Raw genomic sequence first — 26,314 nt, forward strand, 5'->3', positions numbered from 1 at the left:
TTTGCTACTTGCAACCATTTTATTTTATATGTGTGGGTTTGTTGTTTTCATTGTGGTCAAAGTGTAAATCGAGTTTCTTGAGGTGATAACAGATCCACATCTGTCTCTTGACTTGAGGAGTGTTATAGAAAGTTCATACTTAGAATGTGATATGACGTTGAACAACAAAAGACTTTCACTCGAAATTTTTTTTGTGTCTTCATTGAATGTGCAAAATTTTCTTCGGTGTAAGTTTACTTTTTGGGCTTTGCATTCAAAGCTGTTTTGGGGTAATGTATAGCTAATGCCACGTCAGTCATTTCCACGGTCTCCCAACCTAAGGCGTCACGCTGGCTACAACTGCTGTGTGCGGCAAAACATGATGCCTATTTATACTCTGTTGGTATCTTTAGGATATGATATACAGTAATTTTGCATTACCTAGGTGGTTCATAGTGTTTTCTCTGTGAATGTGCAAAATAGAACTGTCCAAAATGGCACCACATTTCTTATTTCCTTTAAACTGTGGTAGATGGGCTCTTTGTCTTTTAGGCACCAATGCACTACACTGCTTTCAGGGCCTCAGGATATACTGTAATACACCATGCTCGATACTGTATATCAATTGAAGCAAACATTTGGTGCTTTTAGTAGGTTTTCTGTGGTAATCTTATGCCATGATTGGTATTTTGTCAGTTCTAAACAAATCGCACTCTTGTAACCCAGCTCAAGCCATGTCTAATTAAATAACCTGTTGCACCTCATAGCTCAATGTTTTCCAAAATAGTCCACAGGTGTTTCACAGTATTCTTGATTCCTGGTCCTGAATTTAATTAAACAAAAAAATATGCAGTGTAAACTGGCTTTCTAAAATTACTCCCCTTAACCTGTATTAGAAACCACTGTAAAAAAAATACTGTAATGTATTTTTTCATGTATTTTTGTTTTGCATTTAACTTTACTGAAAACTCCCCCCCCCCAAACAAGGACGGGAGACTGGACTACCACGATGATGTTTTTTTGTTTTTGTGTAATGATGTGTGTTGTATTCATTACCAGTCTACAACAAAATGTAAAAATGTATAAATAATGGGTAAATATGGGTCTTGCCCATAGTGGAGAGGTTGGAGTCTAATCAATTAAGTGTGTAAAAAAGTGTCTTCTTTTTACAGGTAATGAGTTTGAACTGGTGAACCCAGCCATTAGGGGGGCACAAGCCAGTGCACTCTTAGTGCCGGTCCCAAGCCCGGGTAAATGGGGAGGGTTGTGTTAGGAAGGGCATCCAGCGTAAAACATGTGCCAAATCAAATATGCGGATCACAAATGAGAATTTCATACCGGATTGGTCGAGGCCCGGGTTAACAACGACCACCACAGGTATCGTTAGCCGACAGGGTACCGGTGGAAATTGGGCTACTGTTGGCCAAAGGAGGAGAAGGAGAGGAGGAAGACGTCTACAGAGATGGCAGGAAAAGGAGCAGTGTAGGAGAGTAGAGGTTCGGGTTGGTACTTTAAATGTTGGTACTATGACGGGTAAAGGGAGAGAGGTAGCTGATATGATGAAGAGGAGAAAGGTAGATATGCTGTATGTTCAGGAGAACACAAGTGGAAAGGGAGTAAGGCCAGGAACATTGGAGGTGGGTTTAAACTGTTTTATCATGGTGTGGATGGAAAGAGAAATGGTGTAGGGGTGATTCTGAAGGAAGAGTACAGTAAGAGTGTAGTGGAGGTGAAGAGAGTTTCTGATAGGGTGATGATCGTGAAGGTGGAGGTTGAAGGGATGATGATAAATGTCATCAGTGCCTATGCTCCACAAGTTGGCTGTGAGATGGAGGAGAAGAAAAGATTCTGGAGTGAATTAGATGAAGTGGTAGATGGTGTACCTAGGAAAGAACAATTGGTGATTGGGGCAGACTTTAATGGGCATGTAGGTGAAGGGAACAGAGGTGATGAGGAGGTGATGGGTAGGTATGGTTTCAAGGAGAGGAATGTGGAAGGGCAGATGGTGGTAGATTTTGCTAAAAGGATGGAAATGGCAGTGGTGAACACGTATTTTAAGAAGAAGGAGGATCATAGGGTGACGTATAAGAGTGGAGGAAGGTGCACACAGGTGGATTATGTTCTGTGTTGGAGATGCAACCTGAAGGAGATTGGAGACTGTAAGGTGTTGGCAGGGGACAGTGTAGCTAGACAGCATCGGATGGTGGTCTGTAGGATGGTTTTGGAGGCGAAGAAGAAGAGGAGGAAAGTAAGGATTGAAAGAAGAATAAGATGGTGGAAACTGAAGGACGAAGAGTGTAGTGTGAGGTTTAGGGAAGAGGTCAGACAGGGGCTTGGTGGTGGTGAAGAGGTGCCGGATGATTGGGCAACTACTGCAGGAGTGATGAGGGAGGCAGCTAGAAAAGTACTTGGTGTGACATCTGGAAATAGAAAGCAAGACAAGGAGACGTGGTGGTGGAATGAGGAAGTGCAGGAGAGCATTAGGGGAAAGAGGTTGGCAAAACAGAAGTGGGATCAACAGAGTGATGAGAAAAGTAGGCAGGAGTACAAGGAGATGCGGCAGCAGGTAAAAAGGAATGTGGCGAAAGCCAAGGAAAAGGCATATGAGGAGCTGTATAAGAGGTTGGACACTAAGGAAGGAGAAAAGGATTTGTACCGATTGGCCAGGCAGAGGGACCGAGCTGGGAAGGATGTACTGCAAGTTAGAGCAATAAAGGATGGAGAGGGAAATGTGTTGACTAATGAGGAGAGTGTGTTGAGAAGATGGAGGGAGTATTTTGAGCAGCTGATGAATAAGGAAAATCAAAGAAAGAGAAGGTTGAAGGATGTGGAGTTGGTGAAGCAGGATGTTAATAGGATTAGTAAGAAGGAAGTGAGAGCAGCGATTAAGAGGATGAAGAATGGAAAGTCGGTTGGACCAGATGACATACCGGTAGAAGCATGGAGATGTTTAGGAGAGATGGCAGTGGAGTTTTTAACCAGATTGTTTAACAGGATTCTGGAAGGGGAGAGGATGCCTGAGGAATGGAGAAGGAGTGTGCTGGTACCGATCTTTAAACATAAGGGAGATGTGCAGACCTGCAGTAACTACAGGGGAATTAAGTTGATTAGTCACACCATGAAGTTATGGGAAAGAGTAGTGGAAGCCAGGCTGAGAGACGAGGTGACCATCTGTGAGCAACAGTATGGTTTCATGCCGAGGAAGAGCACCACAGATGCCTTATTTGCTTTGAGGATGTTGATGGAGAAGTATAGAGAAGGACAGAAGAAGCTGCATTGTGTATTTGTGGATTTAGAGAAAGCGTACGACAGGGTGCCGAGAGAGAAGTTGTGGTATTGTATGAGGAAGTCAGGTGTGTCAGAGAAGTATGGGAGGGTGGTGCAGGACATGTATGAGGACAGTGTGACGGCAGTGAAGTGTGCAGTAGGTACGACGGACTGGTTCAGGGTGAAGGTTGGACTGCATCAAGGATCGGCCCTGAGCCCTTTCCTGTTTGCAGTGGTGATGGACAGGTTGACGGACGAGGTCAGACAGGAGTCTCCCTGGACTATGATGTTTGCAGATGATATTGTGATTTGTGGTGAGAGTAGAGAGCAGGTTGAGAAGAGCCTGGAGAGGTGGAGATATGCGCTTGAGAAAAGGGGAATGAAAGTCAGTAGGAGTAAGACAGAGTACATGTGTGTGAATGAGAGGGAGGGCAGTGGAGTGATGCGGTTGCATGGAGAAAAGGTGGAGAAGGTGGAGGAGTTCAGGTACCTGGGGTCAACAGTGCAAAGTAATGGAGAGTGTGTTAGAGAAGTAAAGAAAAGAGTGCAGGCAGGGTGGAGTGGGTGGAGAAGAGTGACAGGAGTGATTTGTGATAGTAGGGTATCTGCAAGAATGAAAGGGAAAGTTTATAGGACTGTGGTGAGACCTGCGATGTTGTATGGATTAGAGACAGTGGCATTGAGTAAAAGACAGGAGGTGGAGCTGGAGGTAGCAGAGCTGAAGATGTTAAGGTTTTCGTTGGGAGTGACGAGGATGGACAAGATTAGAAATGAGTTTATTAGAGGGGCAGCACATGTAGGATGTTTTGGTGACAAGGTGAGGGAGGCGAGATTGAGATGGTTTGGACATGTGCAGAGAAGGGACATTAATTATATTGGTAGAAAAATGCTGAAGATGGAGCCACCAGGTAGGAGGAAAAGAGGAAGGCCAAGGAGGAGGTTCATGGATGTGGTGAGGGAAGACATGCAGGTAGTTGGTGTGAAAGAGGCAGATGTAGAGGACAGGGTGGTATGGAGACGGATAATCCGCTGTGGCGACCCCTAATGGGAGCAGCCGAAAGAAGAAGAAGAAGAATGAGTTTGAACTGGTGCTATTAATACAGGTAATGAGTGGAGGATAGGAGGGCTTCTTAAAGACAAACTAACAGGTCTGTGAGAGACAGAATTCTTCCTGGTTGGTAGGTGATTAAATACTTATTTCATGCAAGAAAATAAAAATTTATTATTTAAAAATCATAATGTGATTTTCTGGGGTTCTATTTTAGATTCTGTCTCTCACAGTTAAGGTGTACCTATGATAAAAATTACAGATCTCTCCGTTCTTTGTAAGTGGAAAAACTAAAAAAATATAATGTATATACATACATACATACAGACATTCATACATAAACACATTAGTGGAAACCTGACCTTGGGATCCTATCAAGATGTAGGTGTTTATTCTTGTAGTAAGTAGTCTATGCAGACATTAGGTAAGATAAATGCAACTTTTCAAATAAAGTAAAATAAAACCGAATTAAATTCCACAATTCAGTGTAGTACAGGAATTCAGTGTCAAGGGACCGGAGAAGCAGAAGAGTGTGCTAGTGCAGGTAGATGACCTTGGATGAAGCATGGACCAAAATACAGGCCTAAAAATATTGTTTGTAGGTTGAGGAATTAAATTATTTTCATATTTAGGCTGTTTAGTCTGAATAACAGTGACACTAAATCTGCAGCTCAGTTTTTAGGCTATTGTGATCCTTTATGCACCAGTAAAATATTTTCTAGAACAAGAGCTGTAGTCACCTGTGGAGGAGATGATAGCTTTGATCAGTAGTAATATAATCATTGACATACACGGTGTTCCTATTCTGGCAGATTACTGGAGCACAGATAAATCTGTATGAGTTCTACTGTATATATGGTCAGAATGATCTGCTGTAACCAGGGCAGATGCTAGCTATAGGCAGAGCAGGTAATTGCTCAGGGCCCAGGGCTTGGAGATGGGGCCTCCATAAGCGTAACATACCTATACACTAGTTCACCAATCAAGATGGGCATCATAAGATTAGACTCTTTGTGTAATAGATATAAATACGTGTCACTCACCTAAAGCGGAACCAGTTCATATCACCATTTCAATGTGGGTCGCCACCCTCTAAATGCGTAAAGAGACTGTGTCCAGTGATGAACAAAATCCAACTTTTCTGCTTACTTACCTGATGGTGCTGAAACGAATGCATCCCTTTGGGGCTGCAAAGCTAAAAGCTAAACGGGCACGTAAAGAAAGAATGTGATTATTCATCATGTATTTTTTTTTTTTAACAATTTAATTATTAAAATAAACGGAGCCTTATTCTGCCAATTCGAGTCAGCCCATTCGACGATGGATCATTATTTGCAGCCGGATGGATCATTATTTGCAACCGGAGTTTAAAACAGCACGAGCGATGTGACGACTTTAAAAATACAAAAGAAAAAGCAAATGTTTGTCAACTAAAACAGTAATTGCAGTAAGGCCAAAGCATTGTTTATTATTTATATCTTACTTTAGATACTACAGCCTACTTCATACTTTTTTTTTTTAATTTTCCAATACATTATGCTGTTGTATTTACTGAATAAATACAATTTAAGCATACAAATACAGTTGAAGAAGTTAGTAGTTTGTTTTACTTACACTGTTGATTTGATTATATAGTGCCTTTTTAGGGATTTTTTAAATCCAATAAATAATACAATGTATAGTCAATATTGTTACATTTTACTGTAAGAGAAAGCAAAAATTTTTCACAATTTGTTTCAAGCACTCTTTATCCATTCTGAAATGCGGAGGAAAGGAGGCTGTGGGGCCTCCAATATAAATTTAGTCTAGGGCCTCCAAAAATCTATAAGCGGCCCTACCTGTAACAGATCAGAGCAATTGTACTTTAAGCACAAGTACCTTCATTGCATTAATTCACAATTTAAAGTCACGGGACCAATAAAAAAATGTCCATATTTGGGGATGCAACAAATTTCCAAATGGACTTTGACCTTAGCTTACCTTAGCCAAACCTTAGAAAACCCTACACACACACCCCTAAATATAAAAAGAAATTGTACAGTAAAACAGGCAATCAAATAATACTGGTCCTAGTGTTCCCCTTGCCCTGAACATTTTAGTGTTTTCTCTGCTCCCAAGACCCATGATTAAATCTAATGAGCCTATTAACAGTCATTCCTAAATTAAAGTGGGTGTATTTGAGCACTAAAAATATTAGAATTGTGCATGACAAGGGACTACTTCCAGATAAAGAACCATAAAACCCAATTTTACTTCGAAAAATAGCAGCTCAGTATTTGATGATATAGCAGCCTGATAAATATATGACCATATTTGTTCAGAATATAAAATATATTATTTTGAAACACCAAAGTTTGTCCCTTTTTACTAATAATTTGTTTATATTTTATGATTTATGAAAATGTATTTATAATAATTGTTGCATCGATTTATTTCACCTGTTGCCTTTTCAAGTTATTTAATCATTACACCCTAATGAATTCAGTCTTCCCTTTGTTGTTTTGTCTTAGTTTTATAATATCTTTTAACCATACCAGTGGTTAGACATGGCTAAATAAAATTATAGTTTGCAGCTAAATGGATAAAAGAAATATTTTCCTAGTTTCACCAAAAACTTTTAAAGAAACACATGGACAAATTCACAAATGGGTGGAATTGGTCACTTAGATAAGATGAAGAGACGTTGATTTAGTGTGTCTAGGAAGATGGGATGGACATATGTTTTTATTGTGGAATACTCAACACTGTACTTATTTTGTTCCAGAAAAGTAGGAGAAGGTCATTCATGAGATATGTGAATAGCTAGACATGAAAGAAACAGGGGGCAAAGTGCATGTCAGAGGGACAAGTGAACAGAACTATAAAGGGCATTCATTGTGAAAGCCTAGACATTCTCTTGTTCAATTTATGGGTTGTAAAAGTGGTTGTGTGGCTGGCATCTGGTTTGGTTTCAAAGAAAAGTGCAGCCAAGCAAGACAAGTTTTAATGTTTCACTTTGTAAACAAGATTTTTTATTTTTTTTGCTTTAAATAAATTTCTCAGTGTGATTGACACATTTATTTCTTATAGATATTAATGCAGTTGTCTAATCAACCAATCATTTGGCACAATAAACTAAATCATGCAAACACAGATCAAGAGCTTCAGTTATTGAGGTCTGGACCCAATCTAGTGACCAGGGTGCTGCTATACACCAATGAAAGGACACCAGTCTATCGAAATTCGCCATGTATTCACATACATAAGGACAATTGACAAATATTGTCTGTGGTTTAATCATACATGCTTATGAATATTACAAAGAAATCTTTCCTTATATGTGGCTTTTTAAAAGTACACTATCGACCGTATTATAAACATGACTTTTCCAGTAATATGATTTCTCCACAAATTTAAAGGTACACAAAATGAATAAAGTGTCTTTGGATGTGATAGCACTAAATTTTTCATTCACTTGAACTAGGAGACCCAAACCTGTTCCTGCATGACAACACCATTGTACAGAAAGTGCATGAAGATATCATTTACATGGATTGAAGTGGAAGATGTTGAGTGACCTGCAATAGAACTCTGATCTCAAACCATTACTCAACATCTTCGGAATGGATTTGAACAGTGACTGCACCCCAGGCCTTCTCACCCCACATCTACTAACACTCTAGAAGCTGAATGAGCACCAATCTTCATGACCACATTCCAAAATCTTGTTCGCAGAGGAGTGCAAATTGGGACTAAATGTGGAAAAAGATTTTCAAAGAGAACATAAAAATCTTACAGGCAGGTGTCCACAAACCTTTGTATACATACTGTATGGAAAATTGGATCTCTCCCTCTCTCTCTCTCTCGCTCTATAATTTACAGCACTTCAACAATTTACAGCTGATTCAATACACGTAGGTGAGATTTATGGTGTGGTTCACAACAGCTTCAAAGCTAGCTCCATGTCTTCATGCATATACTATTATGTTCATCTTTGCAGAAGGAAATATCAGCTCTGAGTGTTTTGAGCAAAAAAGGGTCTCTCTTCTGTCTGGACTTTAACTCTTACAGCCTTAGAACCAATTACTCTATGACGTGCTTAACTAGTACCAGTTAGAAGCAAAGAGTGCAATATAAATAAATGTGTTAGTGCTTTACTCAGCAAACTGGGTCATAATGTCAGAATATATTAAATAAATGATTGCAAAGATGAATATGAATTGAGATAAGTATTTTGTGTGGTGTGACTAGAAGCATTCCATGGGTGTAAGGTGTCTGAGGGTTGTACACTGGCTCTTCCATTTTGTAAAAAAAAAAAATGGGGGATGGAGTTGTGGAGTCCTCCACATGACCTTTAGTTTTAACGTCTGATGCTCAATCAAGAATTGTGTCCTTCCAGTAGCACACAAATGGCAGCCTGAAGCAGAAAGAAGACTGAGAGAGCTGATTAAGAGTTGCCTGAAATCCTGGCTTACCTGCTAAAAGCTAATTAATTCCATTTTATATATATATATATATATATATATATATATATATATATATATATATATATATATATACACAGCACTATTTGTAAACCAGGCTTCAGGCAAATACTTATTGGTTAAAGCCATTTGCTTGTGTATTAATGTCTATTAATATCATGTAAATGTGCTCTGTGTATTTTAGGTTTAAACAATACAATTTTCCTTTATTACATCGTGTGCATTCTGTCTTCAACAAGCTGGGAACTCATGGGATGTGACCTCTCTACCACTGTAGTCTGTACAACATGTACAGTATACATAACAGCTCGCCACAGAAACTGATGAAACGACCTTCGCCCTGACAAATTCAAAGATACACAGTTGCTGAAGTATAACACAGGCCTTAACCTACATATAAAACATCTGCTATTAAAAAGCCCTCTTCAAGATCAGTTTGGGAGAATTTTTTTTTTTAGGCTGATTTAAGTGCAGCTACTTCAAATTGACCATTTACATTGTTTACTAGTGTTAGATTTTGAGCTTGAAAGAACTAGCAACCAATAGCTACACTTTTTAAGAATAACGTGTTTATATTGTGTTAGTTTGCAAAGATCATCAATCCCAAAAAAAATTGTTTTTGGTGAATAGTTATTAAGTATGATCTACCATCAAATCTACAACTACATAAATGTGCTCTCTTAAACTATAACTTGAGTGTGCATGTGGAAAATGTCAAACTGGTGTGTTTTTCAAAACTAACTTGTAAGAAAAGATTGAAAGGGCTCCTTATTAATGCTACTTATGAAATACAGATTAAAATACACAATATTTGGCTCTAGATTTTCTCACGTGTTATAGCTGGATTTCAAATAGCTACATTATATACAGAGGTTGTTTTTTTATCTAAACCTTTTTTCTAAACAATATCTTCCAAACAAGAGGCTAACACATGCCTCTTCTGAGCATATAGCACATATAGAAGATATTCAAATGCCCAGACAAGGATGGGCTTCCTTTTGACTCTGGTTCCTTCCACATGTCATCTCAGGTAGTTTTTTTCCTTGACACTCCTTACACCCTCTTCTCCAGCTTGCGCAATATGGATACTTTTAGGTATAACAGTTATATTAATAGAAATGTCTCCAGGTTAGGTAAGTAACCCTGGTTCCCTGAGGGAATGAGATGCTGCATCAACAACGCTTTGGGAACGCTTCCGCGTTTTCCACGCTGTCTGAATTACTTGTGTAATCCGTCCAATGGAAAGTGTGGCCAGGAAGCTATAAAAGCACATTGAGTGAAGCTGGCACAAGCTTTTGAAAGAGAAACAAGCACTGCAGGGATGCAGTGGCCTGGATTTGCAGGGTCTGATTCCTTTGGGGAATCAGGGTTACATACGTAACCTGGAGACATTCCCGTTCAGGAACTCGAGCTGCGTCAACAATGCTTTGGGAACGAGAGTCTAATATCACCAGACTGATCCGTCTCTGCCTATTGTGTACACAGCACAGCAAGGTCGAAGGACAGAAGGGCCAGGAGTGGCTCTGAGGTCAAGGGTATAAAACCTGACAAAGGTCAGTGGGGTGGATCAGCCTGCAGCGTTGCAGATGCCATGGATTGAAACTCCAGAGGACCAAGCCTTAGATGCTGCCACACTCGTGGTTAAGTGCACTTTGACCCCGAAGGGAGCGGGGCGAGCAGGGGACTCATAGGAGGATGCTATTGCATCCACAATCCACCTGATAAGGGTCTGCTTGTTCGCAGGAAGGCTTCTCCTCAGAGGGCCATTGCAGATGAATAGTTGTGCCGATTTCCTCCACGGACTTGTTCTGTGGATGTAAATGTCCAGTGCTTGCACCGGACACAGTTCAGCTTTTCCTGGTCTGGGGCCTGAAAAGAAGGAGGATAGAATGCCTGGGTCTAATGTGCAGGAGGCTAAGTGGAACTACATTGGATGCTGCTCCTATTCCCCCCAGCAGTCTTTGGAACTGCTTGCCAGAGACTGACTGTCCTTTTCTGACTCTCCTGATGGTGGTAAGGATGGATGCTATGCAAGCAGGTGCCAGCTGTGCACGCATAAGGGTTGAATCCCATTTGATGCTAAGTTAATGGTAGTCTATAATGGAAAAAGCACAATCTTTTTGGCATTCAGCCATTACCCCAGTTCCTTCATGTAAGGGAGAACGACATCTTGATGGCGGACTGCTAAGTGCTCTGGTTGAGCTAATATCAACCAATCACTGAGATAGTTTAAGATGCGGATGCACTGAAGTCTCAGGGGGACTAAAGCCGCATCCACACAGTTTGTGAAGGTGCGGGGTGAAAGGACAAGACCAAATAAAAGGGCCCGATACTGGTAAGGTTCGGCCCTGAAAAACCTCAGGAACTTACTGTAAGAAGGAAGGATGGATACATGAAAATATGCCTTCTTTAGATCTATCGTGACAAACCAGTCCTCAGATTTGATTTGAGAAACAACCTGCTTGAGGGTCAGCATCTTGAACCTGAACCTCATTAGTGAGCGGTTTAGCTGACCTAGATGTAGGATAGGATGCAACCCTCTGTCCTTTTTGAGAACTATGAAGTGCTCAGTTGTATAATTTGGACTCTCTGTCTGATGGAGGGACCACCTCGATGGCCTCCTTCCTCAGTAGAGTGTTTACCTCTTGTTTCATGACCAGAGCCTGCTCTGTTGAACCGGGGTGGACGAGACCTGAACTGAATCGTATATATGCCTCTGTCTGCAGTATGCAGGACCCACCGAGACACGCCTGGCAGAGTCTCCCAGGATGCCAGGTAGTCTTTTAAGGGTATCAGTCTCTGAGCCTTCATGGAGTCAGCGAGTTCTCCAGGTCCGCTACGACACCGGGTGGATATCAAGAAGGGGGCTTGCTGGAGTTGGCCGTTCCCTGAAGCACTGATTGTGGCAGGGTTAATAAACAAGGTCCCTGGGGGTGCCGGTGCGGGGTGGGCACTGTGTGATGAGTTTCCCACCCCCTTTCCCAGCGGAATCCCCAGAACGTCCCATATCAGGCCTTCTTGTCCGAGGCCCTCTTATTAAAAAATGACAGACCTCAGATCTGTCATCTCACGGGGGATTCGGCCCAGTGAGCCGCCTCATGAAAGCGGCGTGGGAGGAACCGCTAATATCCTGCCGACTACTTCTTAGCCTTCTGAACCTCTTGATGACCGTATTTACGGAGTCACTGAACAGGCCAGTCAGTACTAGAGGGGTGTCGAACAGCAGGGCCCTGGCCCTTTTGGCCATTGGTGCCTCTCGGTGGAGACTAGGGCGGCCATAGACCGGCTAATGGCCACAGCGGTCTTTTTTGTGGCCCTAAGAGCTAAATCCACCGCATGGCGGAGCTCCTGGACCTCCCATGCCCACGGGTGCCCACGAATGGGTACATGGTACCTCCCGTGCCCACTTCCGTGCTATCTGCGCAGTCGGCTCCCTCGAGAAACAACTTAGCATGCTCTGCTCCCAGGCAAGCCACATGCCTCACACACTCACACACCCACAGCCGTTCCTTTATTTTCTTTTTATATATTTTTCTTCGGACATTTACCACTTACCAAAGACAAACATATAGAGCGCTTTATGAACAAACAAAAGTTTCCGCCGGCTTCTATCTACGGAAAGTGCTGTCCACATTCCTTAGAAATACAGATACCCATAATTGGCTAGTGTTGCTGTGGGGGCACAAATAAGCACACACACAAATAGTGAGAGAGAGGCAATACATGTACAGTATATGATATGATATATGTATAAATATAATTAAAATGATTAACATTTATTAGAAATACAGATACCCATAATTGGCTAGTGTTGCTGTGATAGTACACTACACCTCCAACCCAAAGGATAAGTGCAATTTTGATCTCTTTGTCAGCATGATTAAGATTCGACTGGCCTTCGACCTAGCTGTGCTCTTCGAAACTAGGCAGCGACTCTTCAGTCTGGCATTATTGGACACTATTTCACAAAGCGTTATTGACGCAAATTCGAGTTCCTGAAGGGAAACGTCTTTAGGTTAACTGTGTAAACATGGATACCCGAAGGAATGAGACTCCGAGACGAATTAGAACTTCGTCTCTATGCCAAACTGCCAGCAACCCTGCGGCGCTTCCTTCCCTTTTCAGAAGCTAGCACCGACTTCACTCCATGTGCTTTTTATAGCTTGTGGGGCTTGACATCGGTGATGTTGCGCTTTTAATTGGACTTTTAATTACACACGTGATTCAGAGTATGGACAATACGAAAGTGCTCCTAAAGTGTTGTTGACTCAGCATCTTGTTCCCTCTGGAAATCATGGTTACATACGTAACCTGGAGACTTTTAAAAGGGCTTTCATTGTTTCTCTCATTCCCTAGTAATAATAATTATTATAATAATTATAATAATTATAATAATAATAATACATGGAATCTGAAAAGTTTCTTTATGAGCTCAACAACTTTAAAGAACTTTGGTAGAATTATTTTGTCTATTGTAACATGCGCCGGCATTTTGATCAAATGCATTTGTCTAATTGAAGTTCAATAGCATGGCTTCATAGCAGCCCACCTAATCCTTGGGCTAAATTTGTGGTTGACTTTTTTTTTTTTTATCAAATTCTATTGATTTAGTTCATTAGTTGTTGCGTCGCATAAAAATATGATATTATTTTCATTTTAATTAGCATTGTGAACACTGGGTGTGATGCAGTGCAGCAAGCAATTAAGAGTTATTCAGTATGAACAATGGACTGTGCTTGCCAATGCGTTGCAATGATTATTTTGGGCGGATGGCGGTGTTTAGGAGTAGTCTGGCTCAAACAGTATTTGCTCCAAGAGAATTTGGCCCTGGATCAAATCTAATTGATGAACCCTGCAGTATATCAACCGATTGTTGGTAAAATACATTACCAAGGCCGAGTGTGGGCTGCGTTGCACAGTTCCTCCTCAACATTCCTCCCATGTTATAGTTAAAACAGAACACGTCTTCAGACTAATCTCTCAGTAGTGTGAGAGAAAAGGTAGCTGAAAAATATGATTGGGATTTTCCAGATTTACTCGAGAGGATTTACTGTCGACACATTCTCGTTACAGCCAGAGTAAACTTATTTTTCAGACATGCGGAAAGAAGCAAGAATAATACTAAATTCTGATTTAAAGCTTGCATTATGGAACCAGGGGACAGAGAAAAAAAACACACGCAGTGTGCTCTTGAGTTGCTGTGAGTCACCCTGACAAGCCTGTAATAGTAATTTACAGTCAGGTTGGCAGGTGTTTTCAGACACATACGTCATACACCATGTCAGATACGTCAAACGTCATCACTCTGCAGTCTTGAGGGGGAATAGAAATATGGCCTCATACATATCTCATATACAATGGACGGCATAGACATTATGGAATTATTTGTATATTTGCACATTTATTTATCTAAATACAGCATATAAACAAAAGTATTGGGACATTCTAGCCAAATATGGTTCTACCCCAAACAAAGTTGAAAGCACACAATTGTATAGGATGTCTCTGGACAACTAGGAGACCCAAACCCTTTAAAGCATGACCATGCACCTGTGCACAAAGCAAACTCTATGAAGATATGGTTTACATGGTATGAAGTGGAAGATCTTAAGTGACCTCTGTCCTCAACAGACCTCTGTCCTTGAGCATTTTTTTAGATAAATTACAACACTGAATTTTTCCCAGAACTTCAAACCCTACATCAATACCTGACTTTTAACAGCCTTGTGGCTGAATGAGCTCAAATCTCTACAAGCACACTCCAAAATATATAGGAAATTCCGAGAAGAGTAAAGCTTGTGGCGACTAAAATTCTGTCTAAAGATCTGTCTATCTATTCTGACATTTTAATTATATTATCTTTTTTAACAAGTTTTTCCTTCACACTAAATGACAAAAACAGGGAAAATGCCTAATACCAAGCTTGATAACCCACGACATTTACAGTAATGTAGTTTAGGCTGCTTTCACTAGCTTACAAGATGCACAAAAACAAAAATTAATATGTTTCACAAGAACAGACAGAAGCAATGTTCTTGCAAAGGGATTCTGTACAGCAGTCAATAATAAACCCTTTATATGTACACAGGAATACAGAATATACATAATATAGTAATGGTAAAAGGGTTTCTGAAATAACATCAGCAGGAGATAGAGTAAATTACCCAGTATATTGTGGATCAGATGAAAAAAATAAAATGCTTTAGTTTTTACCTATATATACTGTGTATATAAAATTTGAACCTGCTAGCTTGTTCAATCTTAGAGTGGGTGATCATGATAAATGATTTTGCAACACACTTTTCTGAGATATTCGTGGTATAGTGTTTTTCATTTGTGGAGGAGAGTGGAGCCAGACAAAAACAGAGCGCACTGATTAGTCTAATCAGCTGCAGGTGTTTCTTACCACTTGTTCCGTCCGGCTTCGCCTCCACTCGCTCACTGCTGGCACATACTCCGAACACCAGACTTAGGCCAGGGATCCGTCTGGCCTGAGCTGATTCCCCTTACGGCAAGAGAGGCAGAAGCTGATGGAAAATGCTTCCAGACTCAGAGGAGCGGGTGGGTAGGTTGGGAAGGTCAGTGGAGAGGGGGAATAAAATAGAGAGAGAAAAGTCTTCGTTTGATGACACTTCCACTTGTCTTTCTGCTCGGTAGCTCTCTCTCCCTGATGCTGGTGTCTCGATCCTCATTATTGGCATCGCCGGACTGAAACAGAGCGCATTGATGAGTCTGATCAGCTGCAGGTCTTTCTTACCGCTCATTCTTTCCGGCTCTGTCCTCCACTTGCTCACCGCTCGCACAAACTTCCTTAGTGTTTTTTTGCTAAATTTCATATATATGTATTGTGTATCACACAACTGTTCCCATGTGTCATATTATGATATTTTTGTCATGTAGCCCAGCCCTAATTTATCAACTCTGTTCTATGTACCCATAGCATGAGTACAGTTCAGGATTAAGATTGTCAATGCTTGACCACAATACAGGTAGATAAGAGCACAGAAAACACAACAGAGCGACCTCTCTATGTGAGGTGGCTACTCAAATCTTGTTATTCTGTGAATGTAAGAGTGACACTGATGTGCACAGTACAGTTTTTTCTTTATTCACATACATCCTTTTTTGTAATATTGAGTAGAAGACAAACAGCGACAGATAATTACATCTTGTCAGTCTCAAGTACTTGGGCTGTGTTCCAATTGTACACTACCCTACTCAATAATAATTAGTATGTCAGTACACCATTGGTATCATTACTATTTAGATAGATAATTCAGTTAGAAGGTGCATTTTGAGATGCAACCTTGAACACTCACTTGCAACCATTAGATAACACTGAGCAGAGGAATCCCACACACGGAAATGTTTTACTGGGTGTGGCATTTATCAATAATAGCTCTTCAGATCCAAAAGTTTTTATGCAATAGATTACTGAATAATCGATTAATTTATAAAACACAGATTAATAGCTTCAAAGCGCTCTCTTACAATGATGGTTACTTGAAAAAAAATGCTGGTATAAGTAAGGGGCTAGTAAAGATCACTATGCTTAGGCAATAACCTAACTAGCCATGTTCAAGACTTCCAGTAAGTCATGTTCTAAATAAAACTATTTGACCTTTGATTTAACTGGGTTTCACAATAGATTTTTAAATGTGCCTGTTATGTCTTAGCTTTTAGAAAAATCATTTGGTCGAAAGCATTATTCTTAGGATAACAAGCATGAATCATGGATGATGCTTCAGATTGAGAAGTTTCTGATTTAGTGCTTTACATTTTAGTCAGTCCTCCATAGTGTCACAAAAAAGCGATTATTTCTTGGCCAAAATTTTTAACACACAAAAGTGAAAACAATACACTGTACCCCAACAGTATACTTTACAAAGAATAACAAATAGGGGCAAAAATAAGCACACACACAAATAGTGAGAGAGAGAGGCAATACATGTACAGTATATGATGTGATATATGTATAAATATAATTAAAATGAATAACATTTATAATACACAGTTACCATATGTCACTTTTTAATAAAACATTGTAGTAAATGTTAAGTAGGTGAATTTATTTTCTGCATTTATGACTTACGAGTTTTACAAAGCTTTGTGAATAATCAATGTCGTGAGGGTTAAACCTGCATTTGTGGAGGGTCGATTACTTTATTCATATCTGCTTACTCCAATTTTAAGGCAGAAGCAAGTGCAGATATTTTCCTTTTTACTAACAATATATACAAAACAAAGAAACAAAGGCAAAGAAACAAAGCACTAATTTATATGAAAAATTAAAACCATACACCAAGATCAAAACCTAAACAATGGCATCCATAAAAGCACAGAAACAGAACAATGATGAACACAAAATTTAAGAAATTAAATATTGACACTATAGTAATAACATGAAATAGAAATCAGGATTGGATGATAAGTGTAGCATGTGTCTAGTGCCATGAAGTTGCAGTGGTTGTATATTGGGAAATATATTCCAGGTCCTTCATCCTGAATAATTTAACACTAGACTTCCTCTTAGACTGCATTTTAATTCTTGATGCTTGTCTAACATTTGACTTTCATATCAGAAACACTCATAAAACCCTCTCTCCTCATGAATGAGAACACACCCACAGTAGTATATTATTTAGTCTTACAAGATATACAAAAAATATTATACACATTTATTGAAACTCCAGAACGTGGCAGCCTTTACCAAGTAAAGAAAGTCAGTGCATGTAGCAGCAGTAATATTTGTTTTACTTTAGCTTTCTGGTCTTACATTAATTACACAGTTTTGCTTATGAAATTCAAATCCCTTAATTCCGTAGAGCCTACATCTTATTACAGTATTGGAGCTCAGTTGACGCAACTTACTAAATACTTACAATGACTAGCATCTCAGGTGCTGCTGTCTTTAGCTTTATCTTTATAGAATAACAAATTTACTGAAGTTGCTGTATAGATTGCAGAAGACAACATAAAAAAAGGATTATAAATTATTGTTGTTAGAGTCACTATTATAATGTTTTATCCTAAATGTTTATTTAAAAATCTCTTTTTTATTTAGATAAATACACATATCAATTAGATTAAATCAATATTCACAGCGGGTTTTTATGACTGTGCAAAGTTTTCTGCTAATCAGACTTCTGCCTTTAAGTGCTTCATATTGAAGAGTACTTTTTTATTCATTATATCTTTATATGCCTTCTCTTCAGGTTTTTTTTCTGTTGCTGCTAAAATATTAATGCACCAAAAATCATATATTTTCACTGTTCATTTTGTTTGACTTGAGGAAGATCCTCCATAGTAAGAGACAGACAGAGAGAAAGAAAGAGAGAGAGAGAGAGAGAGAGAGAGAGAGTTAGAGTGAAATGCAATATAGAGGGTTTTTTCGCTTGCATTTTTACGACAAATACTTAATGAAAAAACCCCATGGGGGTGATAGAATCCTATATTTAATTAAGGATTTATAAAATATTTAATATGGAAGAGAGAATTTTAGCTCTCTGTCCATGTCTATTGAGAAACTGGAGGCTGCAATAGACGGTGAATAATAATGAAGAGAGAAAAAGAAGGGAGGAAGAGAGATGGCTGATGGTGCTATGGGGTGGTAGATCAAGGAAAATGGCTTTCAGTGACATTAGAAAAAAAAAGTCCTGGCAGATTTATAAGGGCTTTTGAAGTTCGCTCTTAAATTCCTATGTTTAGTCTTACCTTTAGAAAAGGGTCATTGGAAATTGAAAGGATAATTCCAGGCTTTTTTTTTTTTTTTTTTTTTTTTTTTTTTTTTTTTACCAAAGTTCTGCTAGAAGTTCAGAGTCACTGATCACGAATCAATGCAAACAAGTTTTTGATAAAAAAAAAAAAAAAATTATAATAATTTCCAGTTGATGACATGCCGTAAAAAAATCTGGTCCGATGATTTATTATACACTTCTTTTTATTTCTATAGCTCTTGAAATGTAGATCATGTGTGAACAAGATCAATGGTTTAATATGATATGTGCATTGTTATGCCCATTGGAAATCTGGAAAGTTACTTTCAGTAAGACTTAATTCTTCCATTAAGATTGTTGTGATAACAGATTTGTAAGTGCCTGCCCCCTTATACCAATTTCACTTTTGACTGGCAGATTCACTCAGACTCAGACGAAGGTGATGGCTCCATCAAGTACACTATATCTGGTGAAGGCGCAGGGACTATCTTCATCATTGATGAGGTCACGGGGGACATTCATGCCACTGAGAGGTTGGACCGTGAGGAGAAAGCCTTCTACACGTTACGAGCACAGGCTCGAGATCACCAGAGTGACGCGCCACTTGAACCCGAGTCTGAGTTTGTCATCAAGGTCCAGGATATCAACGACAGCGAACCCAAATTCCTGGAAGGGCCGTACATCGGAAGTGTGGCTGAGCTGTCCCCGATCGGTAAGAGAACCGATTTTATTTATTTATTTATTTATTTTTTTTTAAAGCCAAAAGTGAATTAATAAAGAAAATCACAGTTCTATTTTATTCAAACTGTATTACATGAAACTAGCAAATGTCATTTGGTTCATTTCATTTGAATGTTTAAATTTTATTTAAATACATTACATTATTGCTGTCAAATCTAAATAATTAAAAAATCCTGTGTCAGTGAGACATTATTGAACAGAACATGCTGGTTAGTTTACAGGAATAAGAGAACTGTTGCTTCACTAATTCCTGACTGCTGTTTCATTGACAAGTGGAAATGTGCTTACTTGTGCTGAGTAAACTTTTACTGCAGACAGCTTCTTGTGTCTGTCTGTACAGACATATTTATTCATGGGATTCTGCTTTTCAATTTCCTACCGAATGCTATTTGTTTATTAGAATAAAAAAGGGGCAGGTTACAGTCTTCCCATCTCTCTACAACAGTGAACGTACTGATTGGAATTAATTCCTGCTTCCTCAGCATAGCGGAGGCTGAGCCAGCGGCAGCACTTTTGTCTGATGAGGAGGAGAGAGAGAGTAAGACAAAGTGAGGGAGGGAGAGTAGTTAATGTTTGTGCCATCTTCACTTCTCCTCCCCCTTGTTTCTCCACCTCTTGCATTAGTCAAGCACACTGTTCATGTTTTATACATTAAACTGAGCATCAAGTCTAATGAGATAACATCGCTGCTTTGTTAGCATTTTAATGTTTTGTTCTCTTGTCGTGCAATTGTTAATGTCGTCAATGTAAGCGTCTCCGTGATAAGGTCACGCCTCACTGTCAGAGCGAGGCAGACTGATAGCCCCAGTCAGAGAGAAAGAAGAATAGTTGCCTCACTTTACCTTGACACTCCAAGATGAATGGATACGTTTCCGAAAGTAATGCTATGTAGTAGTTTTGTTTCTTTTCAGTTGCTTGAACACAAAGCAACAATGTAGACAGTCAACCACAACATTTCACCTGTAGCTGAAAGTTATTATTATTTTTATTTTATATTTACAGACTTCTTCATAAAGCAGCTCTGAAGTATGTACAAAGTACATTATTTTTACTATATCAATACAATTATACTATCCAATATAGAGACATAATATTTTCAAGGTTGCCCCTAAAGGCAGTAAACCGAGTTTGCATTTATTTTATATTCCATGTCTTACATATCACTGTCTGCATCAGGTGAAAAGACAACCTTTTGTTTTTTGTTTTTTTAAAGATCCTCAGCACAACAGTGAAATATAAAGCCAGTTCCATGCCTTATCACACAACCCATTTTCTAGCCCATGGTCACCGGGTTACTAATTCAGCTCACCAATTTACAATTACTGCCAAGATAAGTAATATATCCCCACAGCAAATGGCAGGTATAAGTCTTGCTTCTGCTTTGTGCCAGTGATGATTCTAAACCTCTATACTGCTATCCGCTATTCATTTACTGTATATAGTTTGCTTAAGCTTACCATCTAATCTTTGCTTACTTGGGACTTCTAAGTTCAACTGACATTTCACCCAGTTAATATTCTTTTCTTGGGAAAAGGTGGGAAAATCCACCCCATATACTAATATTTTAATAGGCTTCTAACATTATATGTAAGTGTCTATCAGCACTGCACATATTGAGCTGGCAATACTTTTCCACTCTTTTATACAAAATCATTCTATCCATCAAATCCTAAGTATGTCTCCTGCACAGTCTGCCTCAGTTCACGCCACTGATTTTCATCTGGATGCAGGTCTGGGCTCTGGCTAGGTCATTCAAAAACATTGATTTTTTTGGTGGGATAAGCCGTTCCATTGTCACAGAAATACTTTTAGCGCTCTTCTGATCAATACATTTCAACAAGGGAAATACCATACATCCTGTCAAATGAAACCAGGATGGTGTGAGGGAATTCCTACATTAACAACTGATCTTTTATAAAAAACAGAATCATTTCATTGAGCTGTATGATAATTATTATTGTACATGATATTGAAAGTAATTGGATCATTCTGAAACATAGTCACATCACCAATTGTAAAAGGGTGTATTCACTTAATAAAACCAGGTTAACTCTTTTCATTTTTCATATTTTTCACTGAATGTTTCTGATTGCTTTTCACTTATTTTCCTATGTTATTATTACATATTGATGGAAAAGTTCCCACATATTGTTTCTGACAAAACATAAAAAAAGAAACATTTTAACAGGGTGTAGACTTCATAACTATCATATTCGATGCATGTTTGCACCTCTGAAATACAATTCACTGCCACTCAGAACAAAAAAAAAGAATATTTTTAAAATCAATTTTAATGGCAGATGAGAAAATCAATATATGTGTGAATTTTGAATGATTAGCAGTAAGCACTCCCATCCCCAGAAGCCAAACTCTTTATCTCATATTAGTAATTATTCTAGCAGCATTCTCGTCTTGAATTTCCTGTCTGTAATGTGAGCAGTATGGCCATAGATCTGAAAGACCAATTTCCACATGGTGTGGAACCTAGGAGACTTTTACTTTCACATCTGTGAAGTGACATTCCCTTCTCACTGGATTAGCCCTATCACCTAGGGTGTTCAAAAATTGTGTGTGAGATGCACGGGATCCTCTGTAACTACAAAGTCTGTGTGTGTACTCCTTTTTTTTCTAGACAATTGGCTACTGTGCAGACAGTCCCATCAGCAGGTGTTTAGCCAGACAAATGTCCTGATTGCACATGTGGAAGTTCTAGGACTAAAAGGCAATCACAGTTCTTTTGCAGACTGTTCTATGGCATGAGGCAATGGCATTTGAGAGTTCTTGATGAAGCCCCCTGGCATCTCAATTATTGATGCAGTCATGAAATTGCAAGTGGCCACTATACAGACTGTACATATTGCTCCACATCTGGCTAGGACGTTCTTGCTGTGTATATTAGTTAACTGAAAATATGTATGCACATCATACTAAATGCATATGCCACATAACATGTGTGGCACACTAGTGACACACATGTTATATGTGCACACTAGTGACACACATAACATGTGTGTCACTAGTGTGCACACTGAGACACTGGTCCAGCTTTTTTCTTTTGTAAAAAAACATATAAAATTATAAAATTTGTGTAGCTTGTGCTGGAACTTTTAATGAGAAGCAGTGACAGGACACAAAAACCCAGTAGTTTAGGATTCTTAGTTAAGACTTTGCTGAACATATACAGTATCTCACAAAAGTAAGTACACCCCTCAAATTTCAACAACCAGTATATATTCTCAAGGGACAATACTATAGAAATGAAATTTAGATATATTTTAGGGCAGTCAATGTGCAGATTGTATAGCAGTCTCTTAGAAAATAACTCAACATAGACTTGCAGGTAGTTGGTTTGAAAGATGCAGATGTGGAGGACAGGGTAGTATGGAGGTTTTTCTTTTGGACAGGCTCCACTCAGAAGAGGCCTCGCAAGGGTCGATCAAAGAAGTTGAGTCCACTTGTTGTGCGTCAGGTACAGAAGTTGACTTCACAAACAGACGTAACACAGGTTGCAGAAGTGGAAGGTCCACCTGTCAGTGCTCAGACAATATGCAGCAAGTCTTTTTGCATGGACTTTGTCTCAGAAGGAAGCCTCTTCTAATGCTGCCTCACAAGGAAGCCTGCAAACAAAATGTTAAAGACAACCTGTACAAGAGCATGAATTGCTGGAACTATGTCCTGTGGTCTGATGAGACTAAGATAAATTGTTTAGCTCAGATGGTTTCCAACATGTGTCTTGCCTACGGTCAAGCATGGTGGTGGTAGCATCGTGGTCTGGGGCTGCATAAGTGCTGCTGCTGGTACAGTAAATCATACAGTAATGTATATCTGATTTTCATTTCTATAGTATTGTCTTTTAAGAACATATAATAAAATAATTGCTGAAATGTGAGGGGTTTACTCACTTTTGTGAGATAATGTAGCTATATGAGATTCTTCCATGACTGCTTCAACATTTTAGGAAACGTGTTCATGATCCCATTCTATTCGAACACTCGATTGTTCCACCTATGCATGTTCTTTACTCCATGCCTTTACCCATATAAATTATTGGTTCATCCCCTGCGATTGATGCTGGCATGGATGAATGTGCATAAAGGTTCAGACACACTTGTAAGTATGCATGCAGCAGCTACACATTGCATTCAGGCAAGTGGAAAGCTTTCTCTCTATGTGCAAAACACTGGGAATGAGCCCATTATGTTTCACAGAAAACAATGTCTTGGAGATTTGCCAAAGTAAACTAAAAGCATTTCTTCTGGGTCTATCCTAAAGTGTCTGTGGGCAGGATTGTCTGATTACTGGGGACAGATTGGCTATTTACCGTTAGGAGCACTTGAAATAGACAATTCTTTGTGGTGGTGTATAACATCAGCAGTCTTTTGACTGCCAGCCTGTCTTTTGACTGCACCTCTAAAAACTCCTCTGTCAAACTCCTGAAGTTTGCGGACATAACTACAGTCATTGGCCTCATCCAGGATGGAGACGAATCTGCTTACAGACAAGAGGTTAAAGAGCTGGCTGTTTGGTGCAACCACCACAACCTGGGGCACAACACGCTCAACAGTGGAGATGATCGTGGACTTCAGGAGAAATCCCCCAGCACTCCCCCCACTTACCATCATAAACAGCACTGTAACAACAGTGGAATCATTCAAGTTTCTGGGCAACACTATCAAAGGTTGAACTTTCTTTGCCAACTAAGGAAATTCCACCTGCCACAGGAGCTGCTGAAACAATTCTACTCAGCCATCATTGAGTCTGTCCTGTGTACATCTATAACTGTCTGGTTTGGTTCAGCTACTAAATCAGATATCATGAGGCTACAGCGGACAGTCAGGGCTGCTGTGAGGATTATTGGTGCCCCACTACCCAATCTCTAAGATCTTTACTCATCCAGAGTGGAGAAAAGGGCTAAGAAAATCACTTTAGACCCCACACACCCAACTCACTCTCTCTTCGAACTGTTGCCTTTTGGTCAGCGCTACAGAGCACTGTCCACCAGAACAGCCAGGCACAAAAACAGGCTTTTCCTGCCTCAGCATGAACAAATAAAATATTCATAACTACACATTGTCCATCATAACTGTCACATTTGTACATAGAATACAAATGGTCCATTTGTAAACTGTACACTTGTAAATAACATCTGTACATTTATTAAACAACTTTTTTACTCTGTATATATTGCACTATTTTGTCTGATTTACTATTCTGTTACACTATGTCTGTACTTCTCCTGCAATGGAAGCTGCTGATGCCAAGTCAAATTCCTTGTGTGTGTAAGCATACTTGGTAATAAAGCTATTTCTGATTCTGATTCTGATCAGAAATCTGAGTCAGACAATTAGACAGTTTGGTAATGGCAAAGGCATCAGTGGTTTCCTGGGGCTCTTTAATCCCAGTGCCCCATTACATGTGGGGTCCTTTAATCCCAGTCAAACAAGGCCATGGACTGTCTAAATACTGTTGCTGACCATTTTTATTTCTCAGTGGCAGAGATTTCTAGGCCTTTTACACAAACAACACCAAATTAATAATATGAATTTCTGCAATTCTATGCCTTGATCATTCTTCAATGCTACAGTACTGTAATGTGAATATGCTGAGAGACAGCCTGGGAGTTCTATATATTGCCTAGTTGGAGTCCTTTTTCTCAAATAATATTGCAAAAAAAAATATATTTTTTTTACATTTCAAAAGCTGATTTGTAAAATCAATTATTGAAATAAAGGAAAGTAAGTTTCTTTTGCAATTCTCTCTAAGAAACTTGTTTTCTCAAGTGAATCATCCCTTGGTTTGAGATTTCTACCCTTCTCTATGGTCACTATTTACTTATTTAATGGGCTGCACAAAAGCACAAGCCATCTCAAACTGAGTTCAGTGGGTTCGTCATTGGCTTCAATCTTTTTTACCAGATCTGATTCAATAAAACACCTTTAAGATGTGTTAGAATGGGAGATTTACAGCAGGGACCAGAATCACAATGTAACATCTTGTGGAATCCATGTTCATGGGGCTTCTACCTAGTATTAGTATAATGTATTTAATAAAGTGGCTGGTAGGCATATATATATATATATATATATATATATATATATATATATATATATATATATATATATATATATATATATATATATATATATAATATTATATAATAGTATTTCACTATTCAGTGTTCAGACCTGTTAAACAAAGGGTGCATGTTTAGGGGCAAAAATAGTTTAATTTCTTAAGCTTTTTAGTGCTGCAAAGATTCTAACTGACCATTATTTCAGTGGTCTCAGCTAATCAGGCTAATTGTCATCACATGACAGACAAATTTAATTTAATTATGTGGCCCGAGCAGCAGTACTTTTGCAATGAACCCTACAAATGTGTAAACCGACTGATCTGTGGAAATATGAAATTTAATCACAGCTATTGGCTGAGCATGAGCGCCAATGTGTTTTATTACTGCGGCAGGGAATGCTCCGTTATAATAATAAAAGCATAATCACAGACAAGCCCACAGAATTCTTATTTCCCCATGCCATGCTCGGCCTTGATACCAGTATCTTTTACGCTCACTGTATCAGGCCTTTTTTTTAAATGTGAACAAAAGTTGAATTTGTTTGTATATACAGTAATGTAGAATGCTTTGTAGGTCCTTCTTAAATAATACAGCATGTGTAAGTTTAAACTCAGAAAATTAGACAAGTAGAGGGGAATATGTTAACATATGTTTATATTGTTGAAAGCTGGGTGAAGAGGGTTCAGCTCCGACTGTGGTTAAGCTTTAGAAAAATAATGCTGTTGAGATTAAAGTTTGCAATCAATAAATAAATGGAAAAGATCTACTAAGGTCTAATAAAGTTCTACTTTAGTCGCATAAATCAATAATTTTTTGTATAGCATGCTTTAACATATAAAAACAGCAAGTTTTTATTACATTTTTTCTTTAGCCATTTTCCTTTTATGCATTTTCATTTCTATCTTAAGTTTAAAGAGGAGAAGCTTTTTTTCCAGTGGCAGAAAGCAGAAACTATAAACAAAAACATGGCAGATATTTCAAAGTTTTAATTATTGTATTACTGATCATAGATGAATTTGGAAGTAGA

General features: G+C 38.9%; 2 protein-coding genes across 6 annotated transcripts in view; both read left to right on the plus strand.

The window, feature by feature from the left end:
• Positions 1 to 26,314, plus strand: part of LOC310720344 (uncharacterized protein) — a 388,245-nt gene that overhangs the window by 157,640 nt on the left and 204,291 nt on the right. The gene's annotated exons all lie outside the window — the stretch shown is intronic.
• The window catches only part of cdh22 (cadherin 22), a 246,472-nt gene that overhangs the window by 121,078 nt on the left and 99,080 nt on the right, over positions 1 to 26,314 (plus strand). For all 5 annotated transcript variants that reach the window (XM_083529723.1, XM_083529724.1, XM_083529726.1 and 2 more), the window contains one exon: positions 18,891 to 19,185. In XM_083529723.1, coding sequence (XP_083385849.1) covers positions 18,891 to 19,185 — 295 coding nt within the window. The remainder of the gene's footprint in view (positions 1 to 18,890; positions 19,186 to 26,314) is intronic.

This window comes from Silurus aristotelis (genome assembly GCF_946808225.1).
Source record: "Silurus aristotelis genome assembly, chromosome: 2".
Classification (NCBI taxonomy): Eukaryota; Metazoa; Chordata; class Actinopteri; order Siluriformes; family Siluridae; genus Silurus; species Silurus aristotelis.